Raw genomic sequence first — 13,194 nt, 5'->3', positions numbered from 1 at the left:
ATTAAGAAAAAGTATAGCAACGAGAGTTGCGTAACTTTTCCGGCTGTTACGAGTTTTTATCAAAAAACTTTTATATTATTAAATTAAGCAAAAATAAAATTGTGTGTGGCGCCATCTCTTATCAAATTTTGTAATAAAAACTTTTTATATTTTCAATTACTATAAAATGGCAAAAAGCTTAATTTCGAAAGTAGAGGTAAATTTTATATAAAAAGAAGTGTAGACGTTAATTATTAACAAGTAAAATCTTCATTAAGTCTGACCATATTGGAGATACACACGATCCTCTTTATCTCCCCACTTCCTCGACCCGTAACCACCAAAATTTAATACCATCAATGCCCATCGTGTACAAGTTACCACGCCAAATTTCGTTACTTAATCTTTACCCCATGCTGCGATATTAAAGCTAAATAGACTCCAATAAACACACAAATATCCACGGAAGTTTTTGCTGTTTTTTTTTTTGTTTTTTTACTTTTTTAGTACGTGGATATTTGCAACGCGCTGTAAAATATAAAACAACGAAAGAGAATTGTAAAATTAATAACGAAAGAACTTTACTCAAAATTTAGAAAGGCTTCTTACTCAACAACAGTTAAAGTTACGTAAGCAAAACACCTACACTCGACACTAGAATAACCTTGCACAAGGTTAAACGTGGGAAAAGGAGAGCGACGTCTACCGGCCAGCGGTTGCCATAGAGTTAATGGCGGCCACCATGCCGACGTAAACAAACAAGCGGAATGCCAACATAGGTTATCGTTCGTTTTAAAGAATAAATCGAATATAATTCGATGCAATCAGTAATTTATTCGATCGTCCGTTTATTCAGAATAATAATAATGCAACATTTTATAAGAGACGTGACATCTTAGCATAAATTGGTGGGAAATCGGGCCGCCAAGGTGATGTTCGGCAATCTCTTTCAAGAAAATAACAGAATGAAGAGTGCCAAAAGAGTGCCTCCACCCAGATCTGTTTACGGATTAAGTGGAATCGAAAATCAGGGTGCAACTTGTTATTTGAATACCTTGTTACAGACTCTTTTATTAACTCCGGAATTCAGGGGTAAGTCTCATAAGTATAATTACAGTACACCTCCGAATCAGACGGTCGGCAAATTATCACACTCGTAGGTGCTAAAAGGTCAAAGGAACCACGCGTTTACGCGTCACCCTTTGCCAGATATGGCCACCCCTAGTGTCGAGTCGTGCGCCGTGGCCGGTTGTGGTTCCTTTGACTTTTTTGCTCCCGCAGGTGGTTCTCCAATTCTGGGTTGGGTGGAAAACCTCTCATTTTGAGTTTGCCTCTTACCGTATTGATCTCGTGGGTGACGAAACGTAGAGGTAAAGTTTTGTCCGTGCTGCGGGTCGTCGACGTTTAGAATCCTCGATAATGTCCGAGACGTTTCTGGTAGGCGAAAACGCGGATCAGATACGTTGGTTTGTTGGTGGTGGCATTTTTATGTACGAGCTCCCTACCGAATTTTTGCCGGTTTTGTTTGGATGGTTTTCCGGATCGGTCAAAATTACAAAAGATTATCCCCCGGAACACAAATGCGGCTTTGGATGAGGTGGTTAGACTTTGTCGGAGCTGTGGACGGTTCTCGTAGGAGTAAAACGAGCAAAAGGATTCGAAGGGAACCTTTGCCACGTATAGTGGTGTGGTATATAGTGTGTAGATAAACCCCGGTCGTTTGTTTGCAAGCTTGCCGGTTATTATTCTCTTGATTCCTGTGGCCGATATTGTTTTGCCCGGTTTCGGTCGCCTTCGGTCTTTTAAGAAGTAAAGTAAATGTTATGAAAATGATGTCCGATAGAAAGTGGTTGTGATGGAGAAGCGGTGGTGCACCGAAAATGGAGTTAAGGGACCCTGACACATTCCAAATAAAGAGAAAAAAGTATAAATTTTCCAAAAAGCATTTTGCTCAATGGTTGCTTATAAATAATATTTTAAAGATAATTATTGGCCATTAGTTATTGTAGAGAAAGGATAAATTGTTTATGTAAGGCATGTCGATGGCTAGACTATGATGAAATTTGCTGCTGTGTTTTATTTATTCTGTCTGTATTGTAAAAGAATATTTGCATTTAATTTGGCATGTGATTATTTTGGATGATATCAAAATATTATAATGCATTTCAGTCATACTGTAATGCAAAAAATATTTCTTTTAAATTGTTTCTTTGTTTAATGCATTATTATATTATAAATAATTTAATTATTATTAATAATCTTATGGTTTTATATCATTTAAACTGATGTTTGATTTTCAGTATAATATACAAGAAAATAGAAAAAATGATAATTCATTAATGTTACACTTTATAAAATAGTGTGAAATAATAAACAGTATACATTTATTATAAACAGTACAGTATTCATGATCAACATTTTGAATATTTTTAAAGAACAGCATTTTCTTAGCAATTTGTTACTTTGCATTTTTTATTCTGACTAAGTGTGAAACAAATCTGAAAACTGGTTTTCTCATGAATATAACAACTTGTTAGTGTAGTAACTTGTATAACCGTCGAAACTAATAGTAGACGAACCTTAAAGATTGCTAACATTTTCGGCCCGGTTAACAGACCGTCTTTGGGTGTGGACGGTTGGAAGCCGAATTCTGTTTTAGGCTTTTACCGGTCTACTTTCTCACTGTCCTTGCCTAAGAAGGGCCGTTAACTGGGTCGACGACATTAGCATTCTTTAGACTTTACCCACCATTAAAGGTGTATCAATATGGTCGAGTAATTGCGGTGACTAGTTTGACTTTTTTTGTGTAACTGCTATGTCATTTCTCTTAATTAGGACACGATTGCGTTAGATAATTCTCCAAGAATTTGTTTTATAAATTTTTGCAAAAATTAAATTAAAATATAATTTGAGAAACTATTGATTATAAAAAAGAAGTTTATAAAAATTATAATAATAATAATTTTCTGAATGTCAGAAAAAGCAATTTATTTTTAAAAATTGAGAATAGTGAGCCAGAATTTTTTGACTTTGAATTTAATTTGAGCTGTATTTTTATATATTTGTTTGTCATCTTGAATGAGTATTGTGTTATAAAGATAATGTTGAATTTTAGACTTAGTTCAACAGAAATATATTTTTGTCACAAAAAAATTAAGATAAGATAATCTTTTATCAAACTTAATAATGTTAATGTTTATATATTTCAGAGTTTACTTAACTTTATTTAATTATGTTTGTTAATTTTTAAAGACTGAAATATTTTTGAGAGAATTGGAGTTAGATCCTTTAATCTAGATTGATGGAAACTCTTCCAAAATACATAAAACAAACCTTGTTTGAAGTTTAATACATAATTTTTGAGTATAGAATTCGAATGTGTTTGAACATGATATTTTGTTCACGTGCAAACATTATGAAACCTGATGTATTATTAATATGCCAAACTACTGCCGGATTAAATCGGGCTACTTTACAACAAGTTATTTAGAAATTAATTAAGCATAATAGCAGTTAAGTAGCCCAATTTAATTAATTTTGCTGTCATTTCATATGTCAATAATAATAATTTGTTTTTTTTAATGTAAAAAATATGCATGTACTAATCAAAATATCATTTGAATATGAAAAAGCAAAGAATCTTGCATTAAAGATAAAAGAAAATTTCTAGTAGATCTTACTTGTTACTAGTAATTATAAAGTAATGGAAGCTCAACAAATATTATAAGTTGACTAGGGAAGTGAAGGAACTTAACAAAAGAAAACTTTCAATGAACATGTTAATTAATTAATAATTTAATGATGTCAAGATCTCACTTGCTGCTGATCAGCACCATGTACTGCTTTAGCTGACTGGGTACTAAAGTTACACTTTATGTTTTCCATTTATTACAGAGTTTTTGGCATTTGTCTTTACCGCCGATATTAGACGTTGCCGTCGGTCTAAAATGGTGTGCAGCCGTGCATTCTTTGAGTTATCGGAGATCTCGTTTCCAGTTTGGTTGTTTTCAAAGCTTTGTATATGGGTTTAGATGTTTTGTAATAGTGCTTAGATGAATCCTTTGTTGTAAATAATCATATCTTGTCAGCTTGGTGATATCAGTACTAATTAGTTTGCCATTTCTATCTAATTCAGAATGAAAATGGTCACTACACCAATTAACCAACTGCTATTGGTGATGAAAATGTCAACATGCAATTGGAACTTTACACTGAAATTTATACAGTAGGAAACTTTAGTTCCAAATAAGGAGATATGCACATATAGATGAACGCATAAATCTGATTTTAAAGAGTATCATTATTACTACTCTAAATAGGAGTATCATCGATACTTTAGATACAAAATGTGAACATTTTGAAGTTCACGTTGTGCAGTCAGAGGTTAATTCCACTCTTCAGCTCTGTGATAATATCATCTATCTCTTGAAAATGCAAATGAAAGCACACAAAATAAGACATAGAATAGTTTCCAGATCTTAAATTTTAAGTTAGGGAAATGCAGTCCGAAAGCTACTTTCGTTCAAACACAGATTGTATGAGTCTATGGAAGTCGGGACAGAAATAAATGGAATTTAAGAAAGTTTGACTTATCAACAGTCTATTGTGTAATAATAATTGATATTGTCTCTAAGTTTTAGTAAAGTAAAACACATAATTTTGAATTTTGATATATGTTTAATAAAAAAAATTATTATTAATTCTTATTTGATAATTTATTTTACCCTGTTAGTAATTTATATTGGGATTTTCTATAGGGGATATGCTGATTAAATTCAATTTTGGAAAATGATTCATAATTATAAACATCAGGAACTTCCAATTTAAATTAGGGGTATACAAAATAACTCCAAACTCCTTTCTTTAAATAACATTGACCTAAAATTAAACATTGAATGTTAATATTAGCTTAGAAATGTTCAAATTATATAAGAAATATTTATCAATTTAATAATAATAATAATAATAATAATAATAACAACAATTGAATTAATCATATTGGGAAGGTCATAAGAAAATTGATTTGGAATTTGTTATATAAATGAACAATATAGAAGTATTAACGAATGTTTTATACCTCTTTCAATTGACCTTGAACTCTGAGAAGTGTGTATAAATGTTCTGTGAAACCTTGATCTTGCACTCTTGTTTTGAAATCATAGGAAGATGTGGTGGGGTGAAGGAAGTGATTTAACAATTAAATATAACAAAACAATTGTTCATTACTAGAGATGCCCATCTCTTTAATTAATTTTAATTCATTTATAATGAGATGAATTGAACTGAGTCATGTGTCATGAGAGTGGTTAAACATTATTTATAACAACTTTTCTTCTTATGAAGTGATACTTTCCTATTCTGTTTGTTTAGAAGCCAGTCTAACAATAGAATTTGTTGAATTGTCCTTTTGTATCATTCACATGTTTATGTATTGCCTTTGGGTAATTTTTTCTTGGATTATAGGCCTGCTTAATTTATAATAATAATAATTTAGGAGAGATTTAGATTTGTGAAAAAATAACTACTTTATTGGTGTAACTATTAATAAACCTTAGATTTCCAAGCATTTTTGAACTGAAAACGTATGTCTTTGGAGGTGTATGCACATATTTTTACTTTGAAAACTGTTTATATTTGTGTGTATGCCCTGAGGATGAATGTATATCTGTTTAAAGTGCTTGAATGTATGAGGATTATTAAAAGTTATATTTAAAAATTCTTTATGTTATTACGTAGTTAAGGAGTCAAAAGTAAGACACAGTAAATGTTTGACATTAGAGTTACTCACTAAAAATAGCAGACCTGTCAGTTCCAGACAGAAATCAGGTGGTTCGTACTACTAAATATACTCATCATCTATGTTTTCATTGCCAATTTCAGACTGTTCTTGTTAACTGTCAACACATTTTTGTCTGCTAATCTTAAAAAAAGAAAAAGTACAAGAAGTGATGATGAAACTTGCTTTCCTGTTTATAAATTGTCAGAATTGATGTTTAACTGTATGAAGTAAAGCAAAATTATTAAAAAAAATGTCATTGTTATTGAATGGAACATCTTAAGTAATCCTGGCATCTTTCCAAAAGTGTCCATTAACATCAATTGATCGTTTGTCTGCATGATGTTTTATTGTATCATTTGGTTTAGATTGTTTTGCACAAGAATTTATTAATAAATATCCAGCAATTATTTAAAAATATAAAAATTCATATCTGTTTTTCCAGAATTTTATATTAGTTGCCAAATTTTCTCTGTCCTTTTTCTAAATGTTAAGTATATTTTAAAACACTCCAATCAGAATTCAATGATTATATATGTATAATGATGATAAAAATAAACTTGTAGTTATATTCTAAATGGAACATAATTGAATTTCTATATAAATTATTGAACAGAGAAGGAAGTTTGAATTTTTGGTCTAAATTTTTGAGTAAAATTTGTTGCAAAATGAACCAAATATTCATTTTGCATCTCCAAATGGTGCACTTTGTTAGTAGATCAACAGTTTTTGAACTGTTTGTCATTATTGATGCATTGTGTTTTATGTATACAGTAGACACTTGCTAATTCAGTCTTTTATAATTCAGCCTCTCAATTATCAGGCATACCCCAGTGTGAGTGTCTATGCATTTTTATTTATGTGAAAATATTAGTTACAACACACCTCCAGTTTTTTGTTTACTTGGGTTTCAATTCTCAGTACAGTATTATTTGTTGGTGCACCATATTATTTGCTCTCCTACTTTCAAAAGTAATTACTATCAAAGGACAACATGCCATGTCATTTCTTGCCTTTTAGCAGACTTTAGAACTATACACTCTTAGTAATCTGGCATTGCACTGTGCAAGGAATGATGGTGACATTAGCAGCGTCTTCAAAAATAAACGTAAATAAAAGTTTGAGCATTAAGGTCTTAAGGGATGAAAATGCTCCATTAATCTATTAAAAGAGAGAACTTCATTAATTAATTTAATGGAGTTTATAAGTCTTAAAGATAAGTTGCCTTAAAAGATTTATTATTTATCATTAGAAGATTTCCATATATCAATTTAGCTTATCTTCTACACGACTAACAAATATTTGCAAGTCATAAAATGATTTTTAAGTTGTTTGTTTGAGTGTGAATTTTTAAAATACTGGCCAACAAATTATAGCAGATTTTAAAAATTGGCACATTCACAAAAGAATTTCTCATTATAAATTTGATTTAATTGCTTTTCTCGAAGTAAAATTATAGTAAACTCATTTTGGGCTATACATTTATCATTGAACAAATGCCTGAGTAGTAAATATTGAGACAATGTAGAATTATTACTAACAGTCATCTGCTCTGAGATGAAAATATGCAAATAAAGCATGGGCACATCATTACTTGATCTTCATCTCTTGTATTGATTTCTGACGACAGTCCAAAGTCTAAAGGTTAGACTTTTTCCTAAGAAAAGTAAAGGAAAGTAAAACTAGTGGGGAGTTTAGTGATGCCGCAAGTTGACCACACTCTCATCAATGACTCTGGTTATCTATGAATCAAATTCTGGTGTTCAGCTCCTCACACTACTTATGAGTTTTACTTTTTGGCACTCTATAGTTTTAATTCATATAGAAGCATTATTTCCATCATGATTTGGATGAAGTATTAAAAAAAATCAACTATTTTAAAAATGTTTTCTAGTTAGTACATTTTTGTGTATAATTTTATGCATATTTCTAGAACATGTAAGCAGTTTTCTGAAATAAATTAGAACTACTATTATTGTAGATGGAATATTTGAACTGGAAGAAAGCGAATTGGGTTCTTTGAACGACAAGCAAAAGAAAGGTTCTAAGATTCGCATTATTCCTCTTCAACTCCAACGTCTGTTTGCCAGACTCTTGTTGAGTAACCAAGAGGCGGCTTCCACTTCGGAATTGACGGAGAGCTTTGGATGGAAACATAACGAGGTAACAAACTTTATATTTGAATTAAATTATTATATTTTGACACTTAAAGCAGAACTTGATACCTTTGTGTCTCCACATTTAGGGAATATATTATTTAATGTTGCAATTAAATATAAAGTTATTTGATATGAATCTCAAGTTATACAATCATTTAGGATAGGTTTTTTGTTTTGGAATTCTCTTGAGAACTGATATCAAATGATATATTTGACATTACAGATTTGGCATTAGCATTATAGAAATTGAGTTTTTTGATTAGATTGGAGTTTTATCTTTCTTTGGTTTAATCTTAGGTTACTTGAGTCTCATTTTTGAATTTGTGACATTAGAAAATTTGATGTATTGACATCAAGATCTTTCACACACTTAACTATTAAAACAATTAGTTAACCAACACCTAAATGCAATTTCCAGCAAACAACATAAAAACAATTTACTGCTCAAATGTTTTCAGACATCATTTAGAGGCCCTCATCAGTAAATTTGTTGTTTATTGTTTACTGGAAATCACCTTTAAATTTTTGGTTATTTAATCATACAGTTCCAGTTTATAAGTGTGCTGTTTTTTAGTTTTTTTAACTATTGAAACCATGAAACTTTCATATAATATATCAATAAATTTGAAACATGATTATTCTGACAGTTATCAAGTTTAAAATCATTATAAAAAATATTATTTAAACTCTGCTCTTACAAAATATGTAGTACAATAATAACCTTTAAATTTGATGCATGTTTGCATTGCATCAATTTAAATATTTTAGTTTCAAATTGTGAAACAATGCAATTTCCTATTGCTAGTTAATATTCTGTCATAAAGTAAAACTCTGTAATCTGTTCTTTCCTAGCAAAAGGATTGAATTTCAATTTTGTATGTAAAATATTGTTATACATATAGTTGATTTTCTTCTTTCTGATTCCATCTTTTATGTTGAAGTCATTCATCTGCTCAAAAATTTTCAAACCATCTTTGCACTGTTCATTTCAAAACAGCATTATATCTGACATGTTAACACAAATATTTTATTACAACAGTTGTATTGTTAGATTTTTGAAACTTGTAAATGCAATCTGTCTACAAACATTTGTGCTTGTGAACATCTCTTGTAGAAACTGAAGTACATCTCTGGTTTGAAGCCCAAATGAAGGTCTGTTTGGGTAACGTAATAAAATTTCAATTTGCTAACAAATAAGCAGTAAAAGATGATAAGGAATCCCTTATCATCTTTTACTGCTTATTTGTTTTGTACAATAGAAAAATCCAACATTATTTTGTAATCGTTATAGCAATTTATAAGTAGTAGTATTTATATATGCTGTCTTTTGTGGATGAAATACTGACAATTTCTACTATTATAAGCTTTTAATTTCTCCAGCAACTTTTCTAATTAATTTATAACAAACATCTTTAACTGCCTTCGTCAATTGTTTTCAGGTTTAACAAACATCAACTGAATGCAACTTCTTCAAGTACTTCATGAGTGACAATGTTTTTGGAGGAGTTCTGTTCGATTGTTGTCCATTAAATCTGATGATGGCTGATGAAGACAGCCAAAAATATTTATTATTAATTAATTAGAGAAAAGTTGCTGATAAATTAAAGATTTGTGGTAGTAGTACTGAAATCCCAGTTTTGTGTTTATTACATTTAGTTGCGAATTTCGTGGCTCAGCATTTTTGTCAGGATAGTTTAAATAAATTTTAAAATAATCTGACAAGAATGCTGAGCCATGGTTTAAACTGTTGACTCTTGCATAATGACTAATACATAGATTCAATAATGCCTATCATTCATTGTATCCGTAGATGCCATGGCCAACTACAAAACAAACTTTTATTTTTGATACAAACAACTTTTACTGTGGTAAATACAAATATCATTTCCAAGATAGAATGTAAACTGTAATTGCTAATGCATTTGTGAACATTCCTTGTACTAATGGTCGCAGCAGGTTGATTCTCATTATAATTTCCATCAAGCAGATGCTATGGATTAATTAGATTTTAACTCTTTTCAAAATCTGTCATATCAGGGTCCATGAAATTGTCAGTCAACAAAGTAGTTGTATTTGTTAAATTCAAACCCCTGAATTGTAACATTGAGTTAAGGAAATTTAGTTTTTCGATATAACATTTGACTAAATTTGGAGTTTTTCTTTTAAAGATAGTTTTAAATAGTTAAACTTACTGAGAAAATAACCAGTACTGCAAACTGCTAATTTAAGAAGAAAAAGCTCCTCATCTACAAGCAGTTGGGTGGAGGGGTATAAAAATCTGGAGTTTATGCTAATACCCTTAAAAATCCACTAACTGGGTTGAAACTATTATATATAGGAGCCACTGACAGAATGCTCCACCTCTGTTTTGTGGAGCATCATGACAATAGTTGTACATAGCAGGTGTACAACAGAACTAGCAAAAATAGTGGTAGAAAGAAAGAGTGACAGCAATTCTCTCTTGTAGCAAATTTTGCTCCTAAAACGCTGTGGGGACTGAAGAACACTTCATTTGTCAATCTCATTTCATTACATCAAAGGTAGTTTTATAGAGTAAACTGACTGTTTAGGACATTTCTAATTCTAGGATAAATATGTTACTTATTGAAGAACTCTGGCCCATAGTAGCCGAATGGATAACATCATTGAATACTGGTAGTTGATTGTGGGTTTGTGTCTTGCCAGTGGGCTGCTGTGTGTATTATGAGGGTTTTTATATGTGTAATGTCTAAATGGAGTTTAGTTTACTGGACAAAATCGTTCCAGAAGGCACTCTCCTCTTGGCACATTGCCCGAGTCTTGTATTACAAAAGTAGAAATTTAATTATTTTGTGATTTTGAGACTTAATCTGATTTGAAGTTAATTAGATAGGATTAGGGTTCATGTATGCTTTATTGTCAATAACAGTTTTAATTATAGAAAGTATCTTTATAGTATTCTGCTTTTAAGAGTCTCAGAAACATACAAATAATACTATATATAGATGTATAGTATTCAGAATTCAATTGCAAATGGACTGCAGCTTTGTACACATTCAAAAAATGGTATAATACATAAAAGAAACTCAAGTCTACACTTGCCTGGTGTGTAACTCAATCCAAAACTCCTGTTGTCTGCTAGTGATAGTGGGAAACATAATTCAGAGTTAATGTTTTTGAAATTACTGATTATGAGTTCTGCTTTAATCATATCACTATTAACTAAGTAAGTGAAGTTTATAATTATTTTAACACTTACAGGAAATGCAGCAACATGACGTACAAGAACTGAATCGCATACTGTTTAGTGCCATAGAAACTTCTCTAATAGGTACCTCGGGGAAGAATTTAATTTCTCAGTTATATCATGGATCCACAGTCAGTCAGGTAACTCGTTCAAATGGCCCAGATGTAAAATAAGCTTTGTCTTATTAAATTATTTTTAATTTTTTTGATATTTCAGCATGTTATTTATTTCAAATGAATAAAATTGGAACATTTCAACAATATAATTTTTGCGTGCGAAGTTATGAGTATGAGTAATTAAAGATCCAGGAAAGGTATTAAGAATTGCACTTCTTTTGAATGCATTACACTGGATTCTAAATGTCACTTTTGATTTATAATTTTCAATTTTTCAAATTTCAGTCTTTTTCTCATGTTATAAACAGCTGCAAGATCTTTGCACATTACAATTTAATCTGATATAAAAATGTACTAAAAATTGAAAGAAAAGAGCTTCATTTGTATTCATTTTCAATGAGAATTGCAAATTTTGTAAATTATCAGTTGAAATAACCTAAATTTAGTTGATTCTGGTTAATTTTTGTATGTGATTTCTGACAGAACATATTCTGTCAGAAATCACATACAAATTTTAATATTAATGTTATTATTGAGGTTTATATTTTTGGAGAATGATACATTTTTTACATACAGAAACAAATGAAACTAATTGTAAAATATCTATTTTAATTAAATACAAGCAAACTTCTTTGAATGATTGTATTTTAAAACTGTACGTTCTCGCAAGTAATACTAATTGGCATTTGCTTATATTTGTTGAATGAATCATACATTATAGAAGTGCTAAAAATGTGCAGAAACGTTTGTTTTATGTACTTAATATAGTATGTCAAAATATAATAAATAAAATCTTTTCTAAAGAATGTAAAGTGTTAATAGAAGTGATGTTTCACCTACGATACTGCAGTTTTCTCTTACAGCAAATGCTTTAGGAGAAAACTGTAATACCAGAGAAAATGTCTCTACTGTGGAAGAGTGAAGTCTGGAGGCTTACCAGGAAAGATTTCATGGGAGATTATGCAGTTGGCAATGAAGTCCTCCAAAAACAAGAACATCTGTGACCATAAAGTAACACAATCTACTGCAAAATGGAAACACGGGACATACAACTTATAGGACTCATAAGCAATGCCATTACAAATTTCTCAATGCATAGTAACTTTTCGGAACAAAGCATTCATCATAACAACTCTGCATTGAATTGTTAATTGGAAAAAAAAAAGCATTTTTGAATATTTAAAATCATCTTTTAGTGACCTATTAACAAAATGGAATGTCAAGTAATAGAATATACATAACATTCCTCTAAAAATTTATTCTGGAGTACATCACTCATTGTATATAATAATTTTATAATGTTTTTTTGGAATGCAGTTCTGCACCTTCTAGTTAATTGCTTCTTGCATTTTTGTGCACAGAACATCATTTCTGAGTGAAATATTGTTTTCTGACTTGCATTGTTTTTGATTCTTATGAACCATTAAACCTAAGTTTATTGATTAAAGTTTCTTAATACCTATATGACAAATTACTTTGAAATGCCTGCATTTTTGGAAAATTACATCAAAATTTTACTTATTTCTATTAAAATTATAAAATAGTTTAGATTTTTTCAGTTTTTATATAAAGAATGAACTGGTTAAATTCATTCTCTAAGATTAATGTAAAAAGTGTTAGAAAAGAATATAAAATTCATCAGGAAGAAATCAAAATCATAATTTAAAATTGTTAAAATTCATTCAGGGAAAATAGGGAAGGAATGGTGCACTGTCTACATAAATATATTTTCTATTTTTGTCTTTGAGAAGAAACAATCTTTCTTGTTATTGTATATTGTGAATCTTCTGCCTTCCATGTAAAACAGAATGGCAAAACATAGACTGCTTACAAAATGTTTTAGGATTACAATGAATGCCCCATTTCTCCTTTATGCAAGGAGGAATGGGATAATATTTAAATGATAGTAATTTGAAAATAATAAACACTATAACAAGT

The 13,194-nt window shown here is 30.3% G+C and overlaps 1 protein-coding gene across 1 annotated transcript in view; it reads left to right on the top strand.

The window, feature by feature from the left end:
* Positions 1 to 684: 684 nt before the first annotated feature.
* Positions 685 to 13,194, top strand: part of LOC111629337 (ubiquitin carboxyl-terminal hydrolase 40-like) — a 49,983-nt gene continuing 37,473 nt past the window's right edge. Inside the window, exons 1-3 of the mRNA XM_023373227.1 lie at positions 685 to 1,071; positions 7,737 to 7,918; positions 11,155 to 11,280. Of these exons, the coding sequence (XP_023228995.1) occupies positions 912 to 1,071; positions 7,737 to 7,918; positions 11,155 to 11,280 (468 nt within the window). The 5' untranslated portion in view covers positions 685 to 911. The remainder of the gene's footprint in view (positions 1,072 to 7,736; positions 7,919 to 11,154; positions 11,281 to 13,194) is intronic.

The sequence above is a fragment of the Centruroides sculpturatus genome, unplaced genomic scaffold, assembly GCF_000671375.1.
Source record: "Centruroides sculpturatus isolate CEXI.00-Female unplaced genomic scaffold, Cexi_2.0 scaffold395, whole genome shotgun sequence".
NCBI classification, from domain to species: Eukaryota; Metazoa; Arthropoda; class Arachnida; order Scorpiones; family Buthidae; genus Centruroides; species Centruroides sculpturatus.
This window is presented reverse-complemented; position numbering and strand designations above follow the sequence as displayed.